Source organism: Danio aesculapii, chromosome 16 (assembly GCF_903798145.1).
Source record: "Danio aesculapii chromosome 16, fDanAes4.1, whole genome shotgun sequence".
Classification (NCBI taxonomy): Eukaryota; Metazoa; Chordata; class Actinopteri; order Cypriniformes; family Danionidae; genus Danio; species Danio aesculapii.
Window position 1 is genome coordinate 49,587,460 of NC_079450.1, and position 14,995 is coordinate 49,602,454.

At 38.1% G+C, this 14,995-nt stretch overlaps 1 protein-coding gene across 1 annotated transcript in view; it reads right to left on the bottom strand.

The window, feature by feature from the left end:
- Positions 1 to 14,995, bottom strand: part of LOC130242926 (zinc finger protein 236-like) — a 77,408-nt gene that overhangs the window by 723 nt on the left and 61,690 nt on the right. The window contains exons 26-30 of the mRNA XM_056474887.1: positions 14,697 to 14,837; positions 11,093 to 11,250; positions 8,644 to 8,829; positions 3,781 to 3,907; positions 2,934 to 3,128 (exon numbers count right to left, since the gene is read on the bottom strand). Of these exons, the coding sequence (XP_056330862.1) occupies positions 2,934 to 3,128; positions 3,781 to 3,907; positions 8,644 to 8,829; positions 11,093 to 11,250; positions 14,697 to 14,837 (807 nt within the window). The remainder of the gene's footprint in view (positions 1 to 2,933; positions 3,129 to 3,780; positions 3,908 to 8,643; positions 8,830 to 11,092; positions 11,251 to 14,696; positions 14,838 to 14,995) is intronic.

Sequence of the window (14,995 nt, forward strand, 5' to 3'; positions counted from 1 at the left end):
ACACATTACTTCATGTCCCGCCCCTACTCAATATTCCGTTTGTTGGAAGTAAATCAACGTAACAAAGTGTCAGCAAATTCTGGCTCCAGTCAATATGGCGAATGAAGCCCCGCCTACCTGTACAGGAGCCAATCACCGATCGCTATAGACTGATGATTCTCCGGGGAAGGGGCTCAGATCAGACGTGAGTTTCTGCAGATTTTTTTAGATTCGAACGTTTAGAAATGAAACTAAAGAGACAGTTGTTGATTAATCTTATTGGTAATTCCTAATATGAAATTTAATCGTAAGCTTGGCCAGCAATTTTAGAGAACTTGATGTTTCTCCATTCAAACAGAATTGTCGAGAATCATTTCAAAGATGGCGACCGAGGGAAATGACTTGCCTTAAAGGGACTTTAAGTAAAACAAAGACTCTAGAATACACAAGACATGTCACTCGTAACGTTTTGAATGGAGAAAAGTGTAACGGTCAATATGGCGAATGAAGCCCCGCCTTCCAGTACATGAGCCAATCATCAATTGATATGCACTGACAATTCTCCAGGGGAGGGGCTCGGAGAAGACGTTAGTTTCTGCAGATTTTGTTTGATTAGAACGTTTAGAAATAAAACTAAAGAGAGAGTTGTTGTTTAATCTTATTGGTGATTCCTAATATGAGATTTAATCGTAAGCTTGGCGAGCAATTTTGGAGAATTTGATGTTTCCCCATTCAAACGGGATTTCTCGAGAGGCATTTAAAGATGTCAGCTATGAATAAATGACTAATGAATAAAGTTAACACATTGCTCAATATAATATAAGAATGTTCAGTGCATTTGCCTGTCTCTTTGTAACTAATTTCAGGCGGCACCAAACAAGGTCAGAGGTCATGGAGACCTCGAGTGTAACTGAGGGGCTTGATGATTGAAAGTAACAGTTTTCCTATTTGTATTGCCATGTGTTAATACTGGCTAAAGTGAATTTGATATTATTATTATTATTATGTGTTAATTCTATTTAAATTGATTTTCCCTTTTATTCAAGATAGACTTTGTGTAGTGAGAATATAGCAGCCTGAATGTAGATTATACCAGTTTTTAACCAGCTTTGATAACGACAGCTGAGAGTACACTCAGCCTTGGGTAAGAAACAGATTGTACTTTAAGTGTGTGTGTGTGTTCTATTCGATTGTGGATCCTTTCACAGGTCTGGGATCAGCTCTAAACAGCCTAGTGGATGTCTGACTTGTATGCTTGAGATATTGAGATATCCTTCAGAATTGTACGCAGAAAAATCACCCCCCCCCAAAAAATAAGGGCTTCTCAATAATCAAAGAAACCAATGCCATATATTTGCATCCACAACAGTGCAAACAAATTCACATACAGTTTAGGTCAGGATTATTCGACCTCCTGGGATTTTTTTTCCTTTTTCAAATATTTGCCAAACGATGTTTAACAGAGCAAGGCATTTTTCACAGTATTTCCGATAATATTTTTTCTTCTGGAGAAAGTCTTATTTGTTTTATTCCGGCTAGAATCAAAGCAGTTTTTAATTTTTAAAAACCATTTTAAGGTCAATATTATTAGCCCATTTAAAGGTGCTGTATGTAAGTTTTTGACTCTTCTAAAGCATATTACCATAATATGTGTGCAGATATTTAGGAAACATGCTAAGTGAACATTCTTGTTTATCTGAAAAACAATGCTGAAGTTAGATATTCTGCTTTGAAAATGTGTTTTCCGTGCCGGAACGCTGTCTTTGTTTTGGTCTCTTTAACCCACCCGATGCCACTTTGGCCTATTATATTTCAGCATCCCTGGTTCCATTGCTGGAAAACCGCATATTACATTCATTCAGAAAGGCTCTCAAGTGACCAAAATGCGACCTCCAGTTGACAGTAGCAGCCTCCGAAATGAGATGCGGATTCAGTTCCACATGAGGCTATTAATTACCAAATTATATAAATATTACGGACATAAACATTAGGTGAGCAGGTTACATTGTAACCCCGTGTCATAACAAGCTACGTGACGAGATACGCAGTGATGAGCAATTTGGTTGTTTGCACCAGACGAAACACAACAGAAATTTAAATACAGCCATTCAAAAGCACAGAATATGCGCTCACTCATGAAATGGTGATGTTTATAATCTAATAAATACATACTAAACCTCTTTAACATTATTAAATGTACATGCTGAATCACTGATATGTGTTGGTTTACATTATTTCACAGTTCTAAAGTTCAATTTCAAACGGTTTATTTTATTTTCAAGATCTGAGGTGCTGCTGCTTTCAGTAGTATGGCAATAAATATCATGTAAAATGGCATTTAAACTCACATTGTTAGCATTTAACATTGAATAAAGCACATGAGGTTTACCTGAGGTGATCACAGTTTATCCTGTTGTTCAGCTTAAGAAATAGAAGCCATTTTAAATATATAAATTCGAGGTGTTAATTAGAACAAAAACTCCTCTTAATATGGAAAACATTCCCTCTATCACGTGCCGTTGCTGGAACACAACATAAGTCGGACTCGCTCCTCAATCTGGCAACCTGCGCTTGCGTTTGTTTTGATCCAGGAATGTAATACCTAGTTCAACCACTGGGTGTCAAATTGTTATATAATGACTTGCCTACGTAAGCTAATTAACCTAGCTAAACCTTTATATGTCACTTTAATCTGAATACTAATATCTTGAGAAATATCTAGTCAAATATTATTTACTGTCATCATGACAAAGATGAAAGAAATCAGTTATTAGAAATTCGTAACTAAATCTATTATGTTCAGAAATTTGTTGAAAAAAAAATAGAAATTGGGGGAAAAAAACAGGGGTGCTAATAATTCAATAATTCTGACTTCAACTCTACATTTACTGTAGTGTAAACACAAGAAAACGAAGCAACAAGAGCTGAGAGAACTAAAGACGCTCAACACATACCCAGTTTGCTGGAAGACGGCAGAAACCCATGCGATCTCTTCATGTGCAGCTTCATGTTGCTCTTCTGTGTGAAGCTAATAGTGCACACTTCGCATCTGTAGGGCTTCTCGCCAGTGTGTTTGACTCGGTGCACCTGCAGAGCACTTTTCTGATTGAACGCTTTGTCACACAGCGGACACTTGAATGGCCGCTCACCTGAAACGGACCAAACAATTGAAAAAGATTCTCAATAATCATTAGGAAAGTTCAATTATGTTCATAGATGCTACTTTAACAAGTTAATGAATTCATAATAAAATATCAACGAGTCATGAGTCTTAAAATGCACTTATGTAAAGTTTATAAACCAATAACTAATGTGTACAGTGCTTCAGAAAACATTATTGATCATTTTAAAGGCATAGTTCACACTTAAATGAAGATCTTGCCATTAATTACTTACCCTTTACTTGTTTCAAACCTTTACAAGTTTCTTTATTTTGTTGAACACAAAAGAAGATATTTTGAAGAATGCTGGAAACCTGTAACCATTGACTTCCATAGTATTTGTTTTTCTTACTATGGAAGCCAACGGTTCCAGCTTTCTCCAAAATATCTTTAGTGTTCAGCAAAAGAAACTTGAGGGTGAGTGAATAATGAGTACATTCTCATTTTTGGGTGAACTATCCTTTTCTGACTTACAGTCTTACTGAATATAACTCGTTAGAATTCGTATTCGTTAGAAGTGTGCGAAAGCTCATAAATAACAGGATAGTAGCATAGTAGTGTGCTGAACAGAAATCTTTACATGTGGGACAAAGAGAGGACAGTAATGAACAAACAAGCTGAGAGAGGAGATGTGCTTTACCTGTGTGTGTGCGATTGTGTCTTTCTAACTGACTGGGTTTAGCGAAGGCTTTGTCACAGTTTGGGCATTTGAACATTCTGGGCTTGGAATTGACTTTGGGCCCCTTCTTATGAACATACTCGTGCTCCTGAAAGAGAGATTTGGAAATCATTATCAAATATATATACACATATAGTTGAAGTCAGAATTATTAACACTCCTGAACTAGTAGCCCTTCTGTACCCCCCCCCATTTTCTGATTAACGGAGATATTTTATCAACATATTTCTAAACATAATAGTTTTAATAACTCATTTCTAGTAACTGATTTCTTTTATCTTCGCCATGATGACAGTACATAATATTTGACTGCTTATTTTTCAAGACATTAGCACATTCGCATTTAAATCACATTTAAAGACTTAACTATGGTAATAAGGCAAATCTTTGTTTGTCAGTGGTTTGTTCTGTAGACAATCGAAAAATATATATTCCTTAAGAAGACCGTAAAATGGTTTTAAATATATTAAAAACTGGTTTCATTCTAACTGAAATAAACACATAAGACTTTCTCCAAAAGAAAAAATTATAGGAAATATTGTGAAAAACTCCTTGCTTTGTAATAAATAATTATAAAATGCTAGTGTCAAAATAGCTTAAAGGAATACTGCAACTTTTTCTGGAAAAAAGACTCAAATTACAAGTGACCTACAGTTAAACAGTTGAGTTTTACCTTTTTTGAATCCATTCAGTTGGTGGAGTACTTTTAGCTTAGCTTAGCACAAATCATTGAATCGAATTAGACCGTTAGCATCTTAGGGCGTACTCACACTATGTACAGTTGCCTTGAACCGGGTCGTAACTCGCTTGTCCCCCCTCCTGTCTCCCCGGTCATCGATGATGCACTGTTTAGAAGCGCTCTCGCTCAGCACAGTGGAGATTCCTTTATATCGTTTTAGTTGTTTGAGATGCAGTCAAATATTTCGCGAAACAGATCAGCAACTTTTGACACTCATAAACAAACATTAAAGTCATCTTGCTGCAGGTATTAGGAGCTCTGCTAAAGGTGCAGCTGTGGTGAAGTGAGGGGTTTGCGTCTATAATAATCTACGACAGTTTGCGCTCATTAAACAGTAAAAATGATTAATAAATCCATATGAAGCAGTCCCTGAAAGTCACGTCTCGTCTTCAGTTTCGGGCTCTGGCGCGCTTTGCAGTCACACTACAAGCGTACTGGGCCAAAGCCCAAGTGAACCATCCTTAGACCCACTTCTTCTAATCCGACCAGGGCCGGCCAACTGAACCCCACCTGAGCCCAATTCAGAGCACTCAACTCCTCAAACGATCCGGGAAACGGGCCTGGGCACTGTTCGGATAGCATAGTGTGAGTAGGCCCTAACTCACTGAAATTTGTAAGAATCACTCTTGCACTCTTAACTCAACAATGATCAGCAAACTTTTGCCATTCTTGGGTGACTTTTGGGCTATTTTTGACAGGCTATTGGCTAGTTTTGTTGCGAAAAACCTGGCAACCCTGGTCCACACTGCAACATGCAAATGGCATATTTAAAAGTATCCACTATGCAGAGCATTACTATATAAGATATGTTTTCGATGCCTAAAAACACGGCCTCAGTGTGAACGGGAAGCCAAGACAGAGAGAAAAATACGCATTTTTAAATGAAAACTTTAGTGTGGACATGGCAACTTTGCTGTGGGTTAGACTAGAGCAGTGTTTCCCATCCCTGTTCATGGAGGCACATCAACAGTACATATTTTGGATGTCTCCCTTCTCTGAGCCGTTCATTTCAGGTTTTAGAGTCTCTTCTAATGTTCCGATGAGTTGATTCAGGTGTGTTTGATAAGAAAGACGTTGAAAATGTCTACTGTTGGTGTGCCTTTAGGAACAGAGTTGGGAATCACTGGGTTTGAGCAATGCCCACAGGGCTATCAGCTCTGAAAAAAAAAGGTTACCGTTTTTATTATTAAAATATTTTCATTCACGTTTTATATATTGATCTGGGGTGCGTTTTCCAAAACCATCGTTAGCCAACTAAGGTTGCAAGTTTCATCGTTACAAACATTGTTTGTCGATTTTCCGTTTCCCAAATTCGTCGCTCCAACGAACATTCGCAAAACTGCGTCGCAAACTTGAGCACTAGCAACTACACCTCTGGAGCTGTAGTTAGAAACATAGTTCCTGGCTGTGTTCTATTCCCACTTATCCCCCCTATGCCCTATTCATTTAGTCCATTCTAACATTTAAACTTGTAATGATTAAAAATAAAAAAGCATTAAGGTCATCTCTCTTAGGTGTATTTTGCTTTCAAACAATTTTTACAGTTCAGTTTTAGCAATCTTCATGTTTACAATTGCGCTCCCTTCGCAGTGCACTTTGAAAACATTGATGTCATTTTGAACACAGCCTCAAGACGAAAGCTGTAGGTGACCTATTATTTAAAAGCGGAATTTATGTCATGTTAAGTCTCCAAAGCTTGTGAAAACAAAAAGCATACGTTAATTCTTTTAATTTATAGTAGGTTATTTATTAAGTATATGTACTGTATATGACGTGGGCCTGCTGGTTAGCACATTTCTGCAGTGGTTTACATGTGTCAAATTGTAAAAGTAGACTTTTAAAAATGATAAAAATAAATAAACAATATCCTAGTTAATAATAATAATAATAATAATAGTAATAATAATAATAATAATCTTAAAAATAATAATAAAAAACAATATTAAATTAGGATTTTTTTTAATTTCCTAATAATAATAAAAACTCAATTTCATTTTATAATAAATAGCCTCATTATTTATTTATTTATTTATTTATTTATTTATTTATTTATATATGATATCAGAGTACGTGTTAGCTTTTGTAAGTGATTTTATGTTTTAGAATAGAATATAGAATATTCTCAATAATATTTGTAAAGGAAACATAGGCCTTAAAGGGCACATAGTTGACCTCTTTTTTATGATTTAATATTAATATTAAGGTTCTTCTGAGTGTGCCAGTTTAGGTTCAGTTTAAAACACAATTCAGATTTTTTTTATTATAATGTGTTAAAAAGTGTCATGTTGGGGGCGTGTCCACAGTTCGCTGACATTGCTTCACATGTAAATTAGTTTCGGCTTCCCGCCAACGTAACAAGGGTGCGGGGCCATGAGCTCACCCGCTCTGCGTTTGCAACAGAGTCTGACAGGCAGACTGAGAGAAGGAGCAGGAGTGAGAGGATCCGCATTCAGTCGTACATGTACGACTCGGACACAGACCAAGCAGAGAGTACAAAATCATTTGTGTCTTTGTACAGTTTTACAGCCAACTGTGCTAGTTTCAAGTGCCGAGCTTGTACACAGAAACTAATAACCACGCACACTGAATTAACTTTGACTGAGGCACCGGATGCGCCGCTCGAAGCTGCGACACGGCACAGCAGACACTCTCTGTGGCGGGGCAGAAACATGAAGTGTCCCGAATCGTCGCGCCACGCATTTTTAAATTCTAAACATAGGTTTCTATCAGGGTACACACAACGGCAATTCAAGTCTGCAGCGGTCCGCGGCGCCCAGCCGTCGACTTGAGTGTACCCTGATAGAAACCTATGTTTAGAATTATAAAACGCATGCTAGTTAAGATCACAGGGAGCTTCTGGGATCGCGAGAAATGCAAACGGCTGAAGTATAAGGTAGACTCAATGAGAAGTACACATGTTTGCAAACCTACCTAAAGATACAACCAATAATTCCAATTAGAGCGATAATGTGGAGAATATTGATCTTGTGTTGAGCCCAATGAGCCTTGCATCTAAAAATAGAGCTAGGGTGTTCCTTTAGTGATATTGCTTCAACTCACGCTGAAAATGGCGGACGTGAATCAACAAACTGAGGATATGATGACGCGCCTGTCAATCAATATTGGTGGGCGGGGGGACCGCTCTCCTACGTAAAGTTGCGGTCGGTTTGAAAACCGCTCCAATTGGTCCACAGTTTTTTATGTTGGTTAAATTGAAAGAAAAGGACTGGGTGTGTTTATATCACCCCAATATGACGGTCTATAAACCATACATGCACATATGTCTGTCCAAACAGCTTGAAAAGTAGATTTTTTTATAAGTGCCCTTTAAATGTGCCCTTTACATATACATTACATATATTTCAATCATTACATATACATTACATATATTTCAATTAATATGGAAAGCGAGTGCATGTTTTTAGCAAAACTAATATTGGATTTTATTTTAAATGCGTGTTTGTGTAAAACAATATAATCTGCACAAAGAAATGATGGGGTTTTTCTCTAAAGAAGTAGTTACTCCACCACGTTTAGAGCATCATTTTGGGCGTTTGACGTTATAACTACATTTACATTTACATTTAGTCATTTAGCTGACGCTTTTATCCAAAGTGACTTACAAATGAGGACAAGGAAGCAATTTACACAACTATAAGAGCAGCAGTGGACAAGTGCTATAGACAAGTTTCAGGTGTGTAAAGTCTAAGCAGCAAAGCATTAGTAATTTTTTTTTTTTTTGTGTGAGAGAGAGAGAGAGAGAGAGAGAGAGAGAGAGAGAGAGAGAGAGAGAGAGAGAGAGAGAGAGAGAGAGAGAGCACAGTTAGTAACTAACGTGGTTCAAGCGATGGATCTGCGACAAAACTACGGGTTTTAGGAAACACTCGTCACTACATCGTTCTTTTCCCAAACGATGCATCATACTATGATAGTTCAGCCGCGAGATATGTCGTTGTTTGGGAAACGCACCCCTGAGTGGTTACAAAACCAAATTTTCTACAACCTTTGCAAAAGAGACTCAGTAGTACAGGGATGATGTGAATCAGTGGTGAATATAAGGTTTATTAGTTAAATGAATGCTATACCTTGAGGTGCGTTGCTCGTTTGAAGGCTTTATTGCAGACATGGCATACATGACAGCGGTCTTTTCCATGCGTCTGCCTGCAGTGTCTTCTCAGAGAATTTGCTGTCAGCATCAGTTCGCCGCAGTAGTAACACTGGTGCTTCCTCCGTGCCTCCGCATCCTTCTCCTCAAGCTGGCTATCCATCATCTGTGTCCAGAAATAAAACACACATACACAGAACAATTTTGACCTGCAGTGCTTTACAGATTAGATTATTATATTGTGATAAGAATCCATTTTTAAGCAATTTTAACTTATGCTTGGAAAAAAAGCTTATTACTCCAGGGAAAAGTTTATTGTCTTTTTCAGGCTAATGTAAAAAATGTTCATTTTGTCACCCTTTGTTCATGTGTGTCTGCATATTTAAATTCATTCACTTTCCTTCGGCTAGTCTCTATTTCAGAGGTTGCCACAGTGGAATGAACCGCCAACTATTCCAGTATATGTTTTACACAGCGAATGCCCTTCCAGCTGCAACCCAGCACCGGGAAACACCCATACACTATCACTTTCACACATGCACACAGACTCATAAACTAAGGTCAATTTAGTTTATTCAATTCATCTGTACCACATGTCTTTGGACTGTGGGGGAAACCGGACCACCCAAAAGTAACCCACACCAACACGGGGAGAACATGCAAACTCCACACAGAAATGCCAACTGGCCTAGGCGGAACTTGAACCAACGATCTTCTAGCAGTGAGACCACAGAGCTAATCACTGAGCCACCGTGCCACCTGCCTACATACATCTGTTTGCTCCTGATTGTGACCGTTGCTTGCCTGACCATCAAAGTATAATAAACCCTGTGTTTGGATCCTAATTCCCTGTTGTCAGCGTCATTTCGCATTACAGGCGCGCAACCAATGTGCTCTGTGCTGGACTTTAAACCTGCTTTCATCTGGTCAATTGCACAGTCTATATTTAGTCCCTCAAAACAGGACATATATCCAGCTGCAGACCTGCAGAACCACACACGTTTCAGCCACACACAATCTAGCACACACAATCTAGGCAAACCATATATGGTAACTAACTAACTCCTTAGGAGCATTATCGCCACCTACTGAATTTTACAAATATGATTTCCCATTTCAGTCATATCATTATTATATCGTAACGATCATTTTAACATCTCTGCAGTTTCTGAACTCAAATTATGTAAATAAAAATAATTGGTTAAACACTTATGACTTTATTCACGTGTCCACATACACAAATAAAACATGATAGACCGTCTAATAGTAGGATTAAGTGTAATAAACTAATTCAGGATCTTTTTAATTATCATACTTGGTTATAATTGCTTTGTTGTAAAATATAAAAAGCAAACAATAATGTGCCACATTAAAATGAATTACTATATTTAATCATTTAAACTATATAAAATATAGTTATAAACTGATTATCTTACTACTAAACTGTAGCAACTGTAAGTAATATATATATATATATATATATATTATTTTCAATTAATTATTAACAGTTAATTTGTTTGTAATGCTAAATTTGTTGCAACTATAATTACAACAAATAACCAGTCCTTCATGGTTTAAAAACAATCTATTGCTTACTATAATTTACTATAGTATTTAATGTGGGAAATCATTAATAAAAAAGTTAAAAGAAAATTAAGCAAATAAACACTCTTAAATCGCTTGGGTAAAATATTAATATAGTGTTATACATTTATTACACATAAAAAGATTTTTATTTCATCTAAAGATGTATTCTTGCCTTATTTGCTTCATGATAAATGAATCCATTATATAAATTAAACCTGTCCAATTTAGATCGTTCAGCAAGGCCAGCAAACGAGTATCTGCGATATTGACTCTGTCAGATAATAATGACTGATCATCTGTGATGACTGATAGAAAACTGTTGAGTCCATTAACTTACATTGAATGGCGATCGGAAACAACGCTCCCCATCGCTCGTCTCGATCGTAATATTTGTAAAATACTAAACACTATTGTTTATTGTGTACAATGTTTATTAACAATATATATATATAATTATATTGATGACGATGTCCGAGAAGACGTTAATAACATTAACATTTGGCGTAACCATATATGGTTTGTCTAGATCGTGTGTGCTGGATTGTGCGTGCCTGAAACGTGTGTGGTTCTACAGGCCTGCAGCTGGATATTATTGCAAAATAGCAACGCGCCAACAATGCACCTAAACACACCTCTTTTCTAGATCAGCACACCCATGAGTCCACAAAGCGGCACAAATGGATTGCTATTTAAACAACGTGGCGCAAAACGTGAAAATTAGGGTTGCGTTGGTCTGAAAATAGCAACAAATTGCGCCATACATGTCTTGCGCCGGGTGTATGATAGGTCCCTGAAAGTTTGGTTCTGAAGGTTTTTATAGAGTGATATTTTTACGCAGTTACCTGTGTGTTCAGGTTGAGAGAGACTGAATCCAGAATCTGTGTGTCCGCTAGAGTCAGAGTCACACTGCCATCACTGACCATGCCCGCTGGTGACATCACCAGGTTTTGAGTTGACAAGCCCGTCTGGGATAGCGAGGTGCTGGGTGCCAGTGCGTTGACTGATGGGAAGAAACAGTGAGACTCAACAATTAGAGACAGTAAATATGGAAATATGCTCCAGAATTTTTAGTCCCCTTGTATATGCCCCCTAATTTCTGTTTAACGAAAGAAGACAAATTTCTAGACATAATAGTTTTAATAACTCATTTCTAATAACTGATTTATTTTATCTTTGTCATGATGACAGTACATCATATTTTACTAGATATTTTTTCAAGACACTTTTATTCAGCTTAAAGTGACATTTAAAGGCTTAACTAGGTTAATTAGGTTAACTAGGCAGATTAGGGTACTTAGGCAAGTAATTGTATAACGATGGTTTGTTCTGTAGACCAGGGTTTCCCAACCCTGTTCCTGGAGGCACACCAACAGAACATATTTTGAATGTCTCCCTTATTTCACCCATTCACTTCAGGTTTTGGAGTCTCTTCTAATCTTCTGGTGAGTTGATTCAGGTGTGTTGAACTAGGGAGAGCTTGAAAATGTGTACTGTTGGTGTGCCTTCAGGAACAGGGTTGGGAAACACTGCTGTAGACTATCAAAAAATATATAGTTTGAAGGGGCTAATAATTTTGACCTTAAAGTGTTTGTTTTTTTTTAAACTGCTTTTATTCTAGCCAGAATAAAACAAATAAGACTTTCTCCAGAAGAAAAATATTATAGGAAATAATGTGAAAAATTCCTTGCTCTACAGCAGTGGTTCCCAAACTGGGGGTCGCGACCCCTGCGGGGGTCGCAGAATAATTTCAAGGGGTCGCGAGAGTTATTTAAAAATTGTGTAATTTTCAGTGATTATAATAAATATTTTTCAGTATTACAAGTGAAAGCTAATATTTTCAGATTTTTAAAAAGATATTACTGATTCATAAAGTATTTAGGACACATTCAGGCAGAATGCATCTATGCACTTGAATCGCAGTGCTCAGGAACAGTTTAAAACTGTTGTCATGTCAACTTGCCGCAGTAAACAAAGCCTTCAACGCTTGCCCCGCCTTCGCGCTCTTCTTATTGACTAACAACTGAACACGAATGATTGGTTAAAATCAGCTGTCAATCACTCAGTCAACGCCTCCTGTCTTCAGATGACAGGAGCTACAACCGCGAAAATGTAAAGCGCTGAAGACGAGAGAATGAAAACAACACTGACAGATTTTGTCTTAGAAACACCTAAAGCTACAAATATTGGCACATCTGATTACTGATCATGTGCTGAATGTTAATCCACCAGCTATACTTATTGAAGAGTAGATAAAAGACCTCCATTGGCTTCAAGTCTGCTATGAAAATAAATAGCATTCACTGTAAAGTCTGTTGGATATCTTTTGGGATATCCGTCCGTGATATCTTTTAGTCACTCTATGTTATAAAACTGTATTTTCTTGTGATAACGGGATTTCATTAAGACATATTTTCCTCACGCATGCATATTTATTTTTTTGCTTGTTAGTTTTGATTAGTGTTGATTTTCAAATGCAATAAATCTGTTTATAAAACTTGTAGTAACAGTGCGATAATTGGTGGGAGCCACTAAATTTTGGCTGGTGCGTCTACATTTTTAAAGTTAGAAGCACCAGTGTTACCAAGCAAAAATGTTAATTTCAAACCCTGTAATCTATAGTAAATATAGTTAAAATATTGTGAACAGCTTAAAAAAAAGCTATTTTTATTGTTTGTATATGCTTTGGTAGTGGGGGGTCGCGAGTTCTTGACGATCTTACAATGGGGGTCGCGGGTTTAAAAGTTTGAGAACCACTGCTCTACAGGACAACGACGCCAGTGCGCTCACCACACACCAGCTATTGACCTTATTCTACAACGGAAGTGCGCTCATTTTTGTGATTGTTTTCGAACTTCCGATTCAGTCGCTTATGGGAGAAATTACTAGGAATAATAATAAACGGAAGAAAGCGGTCAAACTACTTGCCCTACAATCAAATGTGTTTATGACTATGCATTAAAAAGTGGAATATTATAATAAGAAAAAATCAGTTTGCAACATCAAGCAGCATAACAAGCTGTTTTAAATGTCTAAAAATCAATGGAGATGAATGAGAGCGGAAGTTTCGTGTCAAAAATATTCCATTGGCTGCCGTGCGCTCATATGTAAAGAATAAGGTCAAAAGGGGAGTACAGGGACAGTGATACAGCCAATTCGGTGGATGGGGATGATTGGGAGGCCGTGATTGGTAAGGAGCGAAGGGTGAAAATTTAGCCAGGACACTGAGGTCACACCCCTACTCTTTATGAGAAGTGCCATGGAATTTTTAACGACCACAGAGAGTCAGGACGTCCGTTTAACGTCTCATCCGAAAAACGGATTAAATTAGAAAACGGTGGGTGTGGCTTGTTTTTTTTGCTACTGCAAGCTGATTGGATGTAGTAAAGTAGGCATTTCTTTCAGGAAGATTGGGAAAAGGGTTTCGGAAGTGTTATTACAACCTAATAGACAGATTTTAATTGAAGATTACAAGGGCAAACTATTTTTTTTTTGTAATGACATGACACATATACATTTTTCACCACAAAACCAGCAATGTGAGTTAACAAAATCAATATGGTTAGTTTTGATTTCATGTGTACTTTAAGCGTAAATGTGCAGGATCTGGCAAATGTCATTAGCCGCATTTCCACTATCGGGCCAGTGCGAGCCAGGGCTTTAATCGGGCCAGGCCGGGCCAGTAGCCCGGGAGGTTGAGAAATGAGGCCGAAATCATGTCGCGTTTCCACTGTCGGGCTAGTTGCTCGCAGCGCGTCATGCAAACACCGGACCCAGAACGTCCCCCGAATCAAACGTCACACAACCCGCCCACTTCAGCGGGAACAAAAAACTCAAATTATAACCACAAACACAACCTGGCATCACTACGAGAGCTGGAAGATGGAGAACACCGAAGTGATTGCTTTTTTACTGTTTGTGGTCTGTTGGTTTAAGGCCAGACAGCGATCCCTGGATAAGGACATTCGAGTTCGGCTGCATTTACTTCGAACACAGACTTCTTAGTGAGTTGATCAAGCGCGATAGCAAAACAAATGTAAGGGAAGAAAGCATCTTGTCTCCTCTTTACCTGACAGGAAATCTCCGCCTTTGTACGTAACCCCGCCCCGAAGTCCCAGTTGGCCCTCCTTGGCCCAAGGTATTCGGGGGACCGAAATAGGCCGGACGCTGGCCCCAAGGAAGCCCCGCTTTGGCCCGATTACGCCCCGGAAGTGATAGTGGAAACGCGACTGGCCTTGGCTCGCCCTGGCTCGCTCGCTTTAGGCGCGATAGTGGAAACGCGGCTATTGTTCAAAGTGCAACATGTGATAATAAGGAAAGTGCAGAGGTGAGTTTGTGCCATCTAGTGGTTTGGAGATAAATAAAATTAAATCAAACGTGCATCTTTAGCCCTTAACACATTATTTTACAGGTCAGACTAAAACAAACAGCCTTTTATTCAGCTCTCACCGGTCATGGCTGAAGGAGGAGGACTGTGAGGAAGGAGCTGCTCATTGGTTAATGTCAAACTGCTGCTGCTTGGAGTGAGTCTGATCCCAGTGCTCATGTTGGATGTAGATGTCGGACAGTGCTGGGGTAACAGGTCCTGACCTAAAAACAAACAGACCAAGGAATATTATATGTGTGTTTTGTTTGACAAAGCTATTACTAAACACCAGGAAAAAAACATCTAAAACTAAACTGAAATGTACAGCAAATTTAAAAATAGCATCAAAATAAAAACTGCAAAACTGTAATGACTTTGGTGT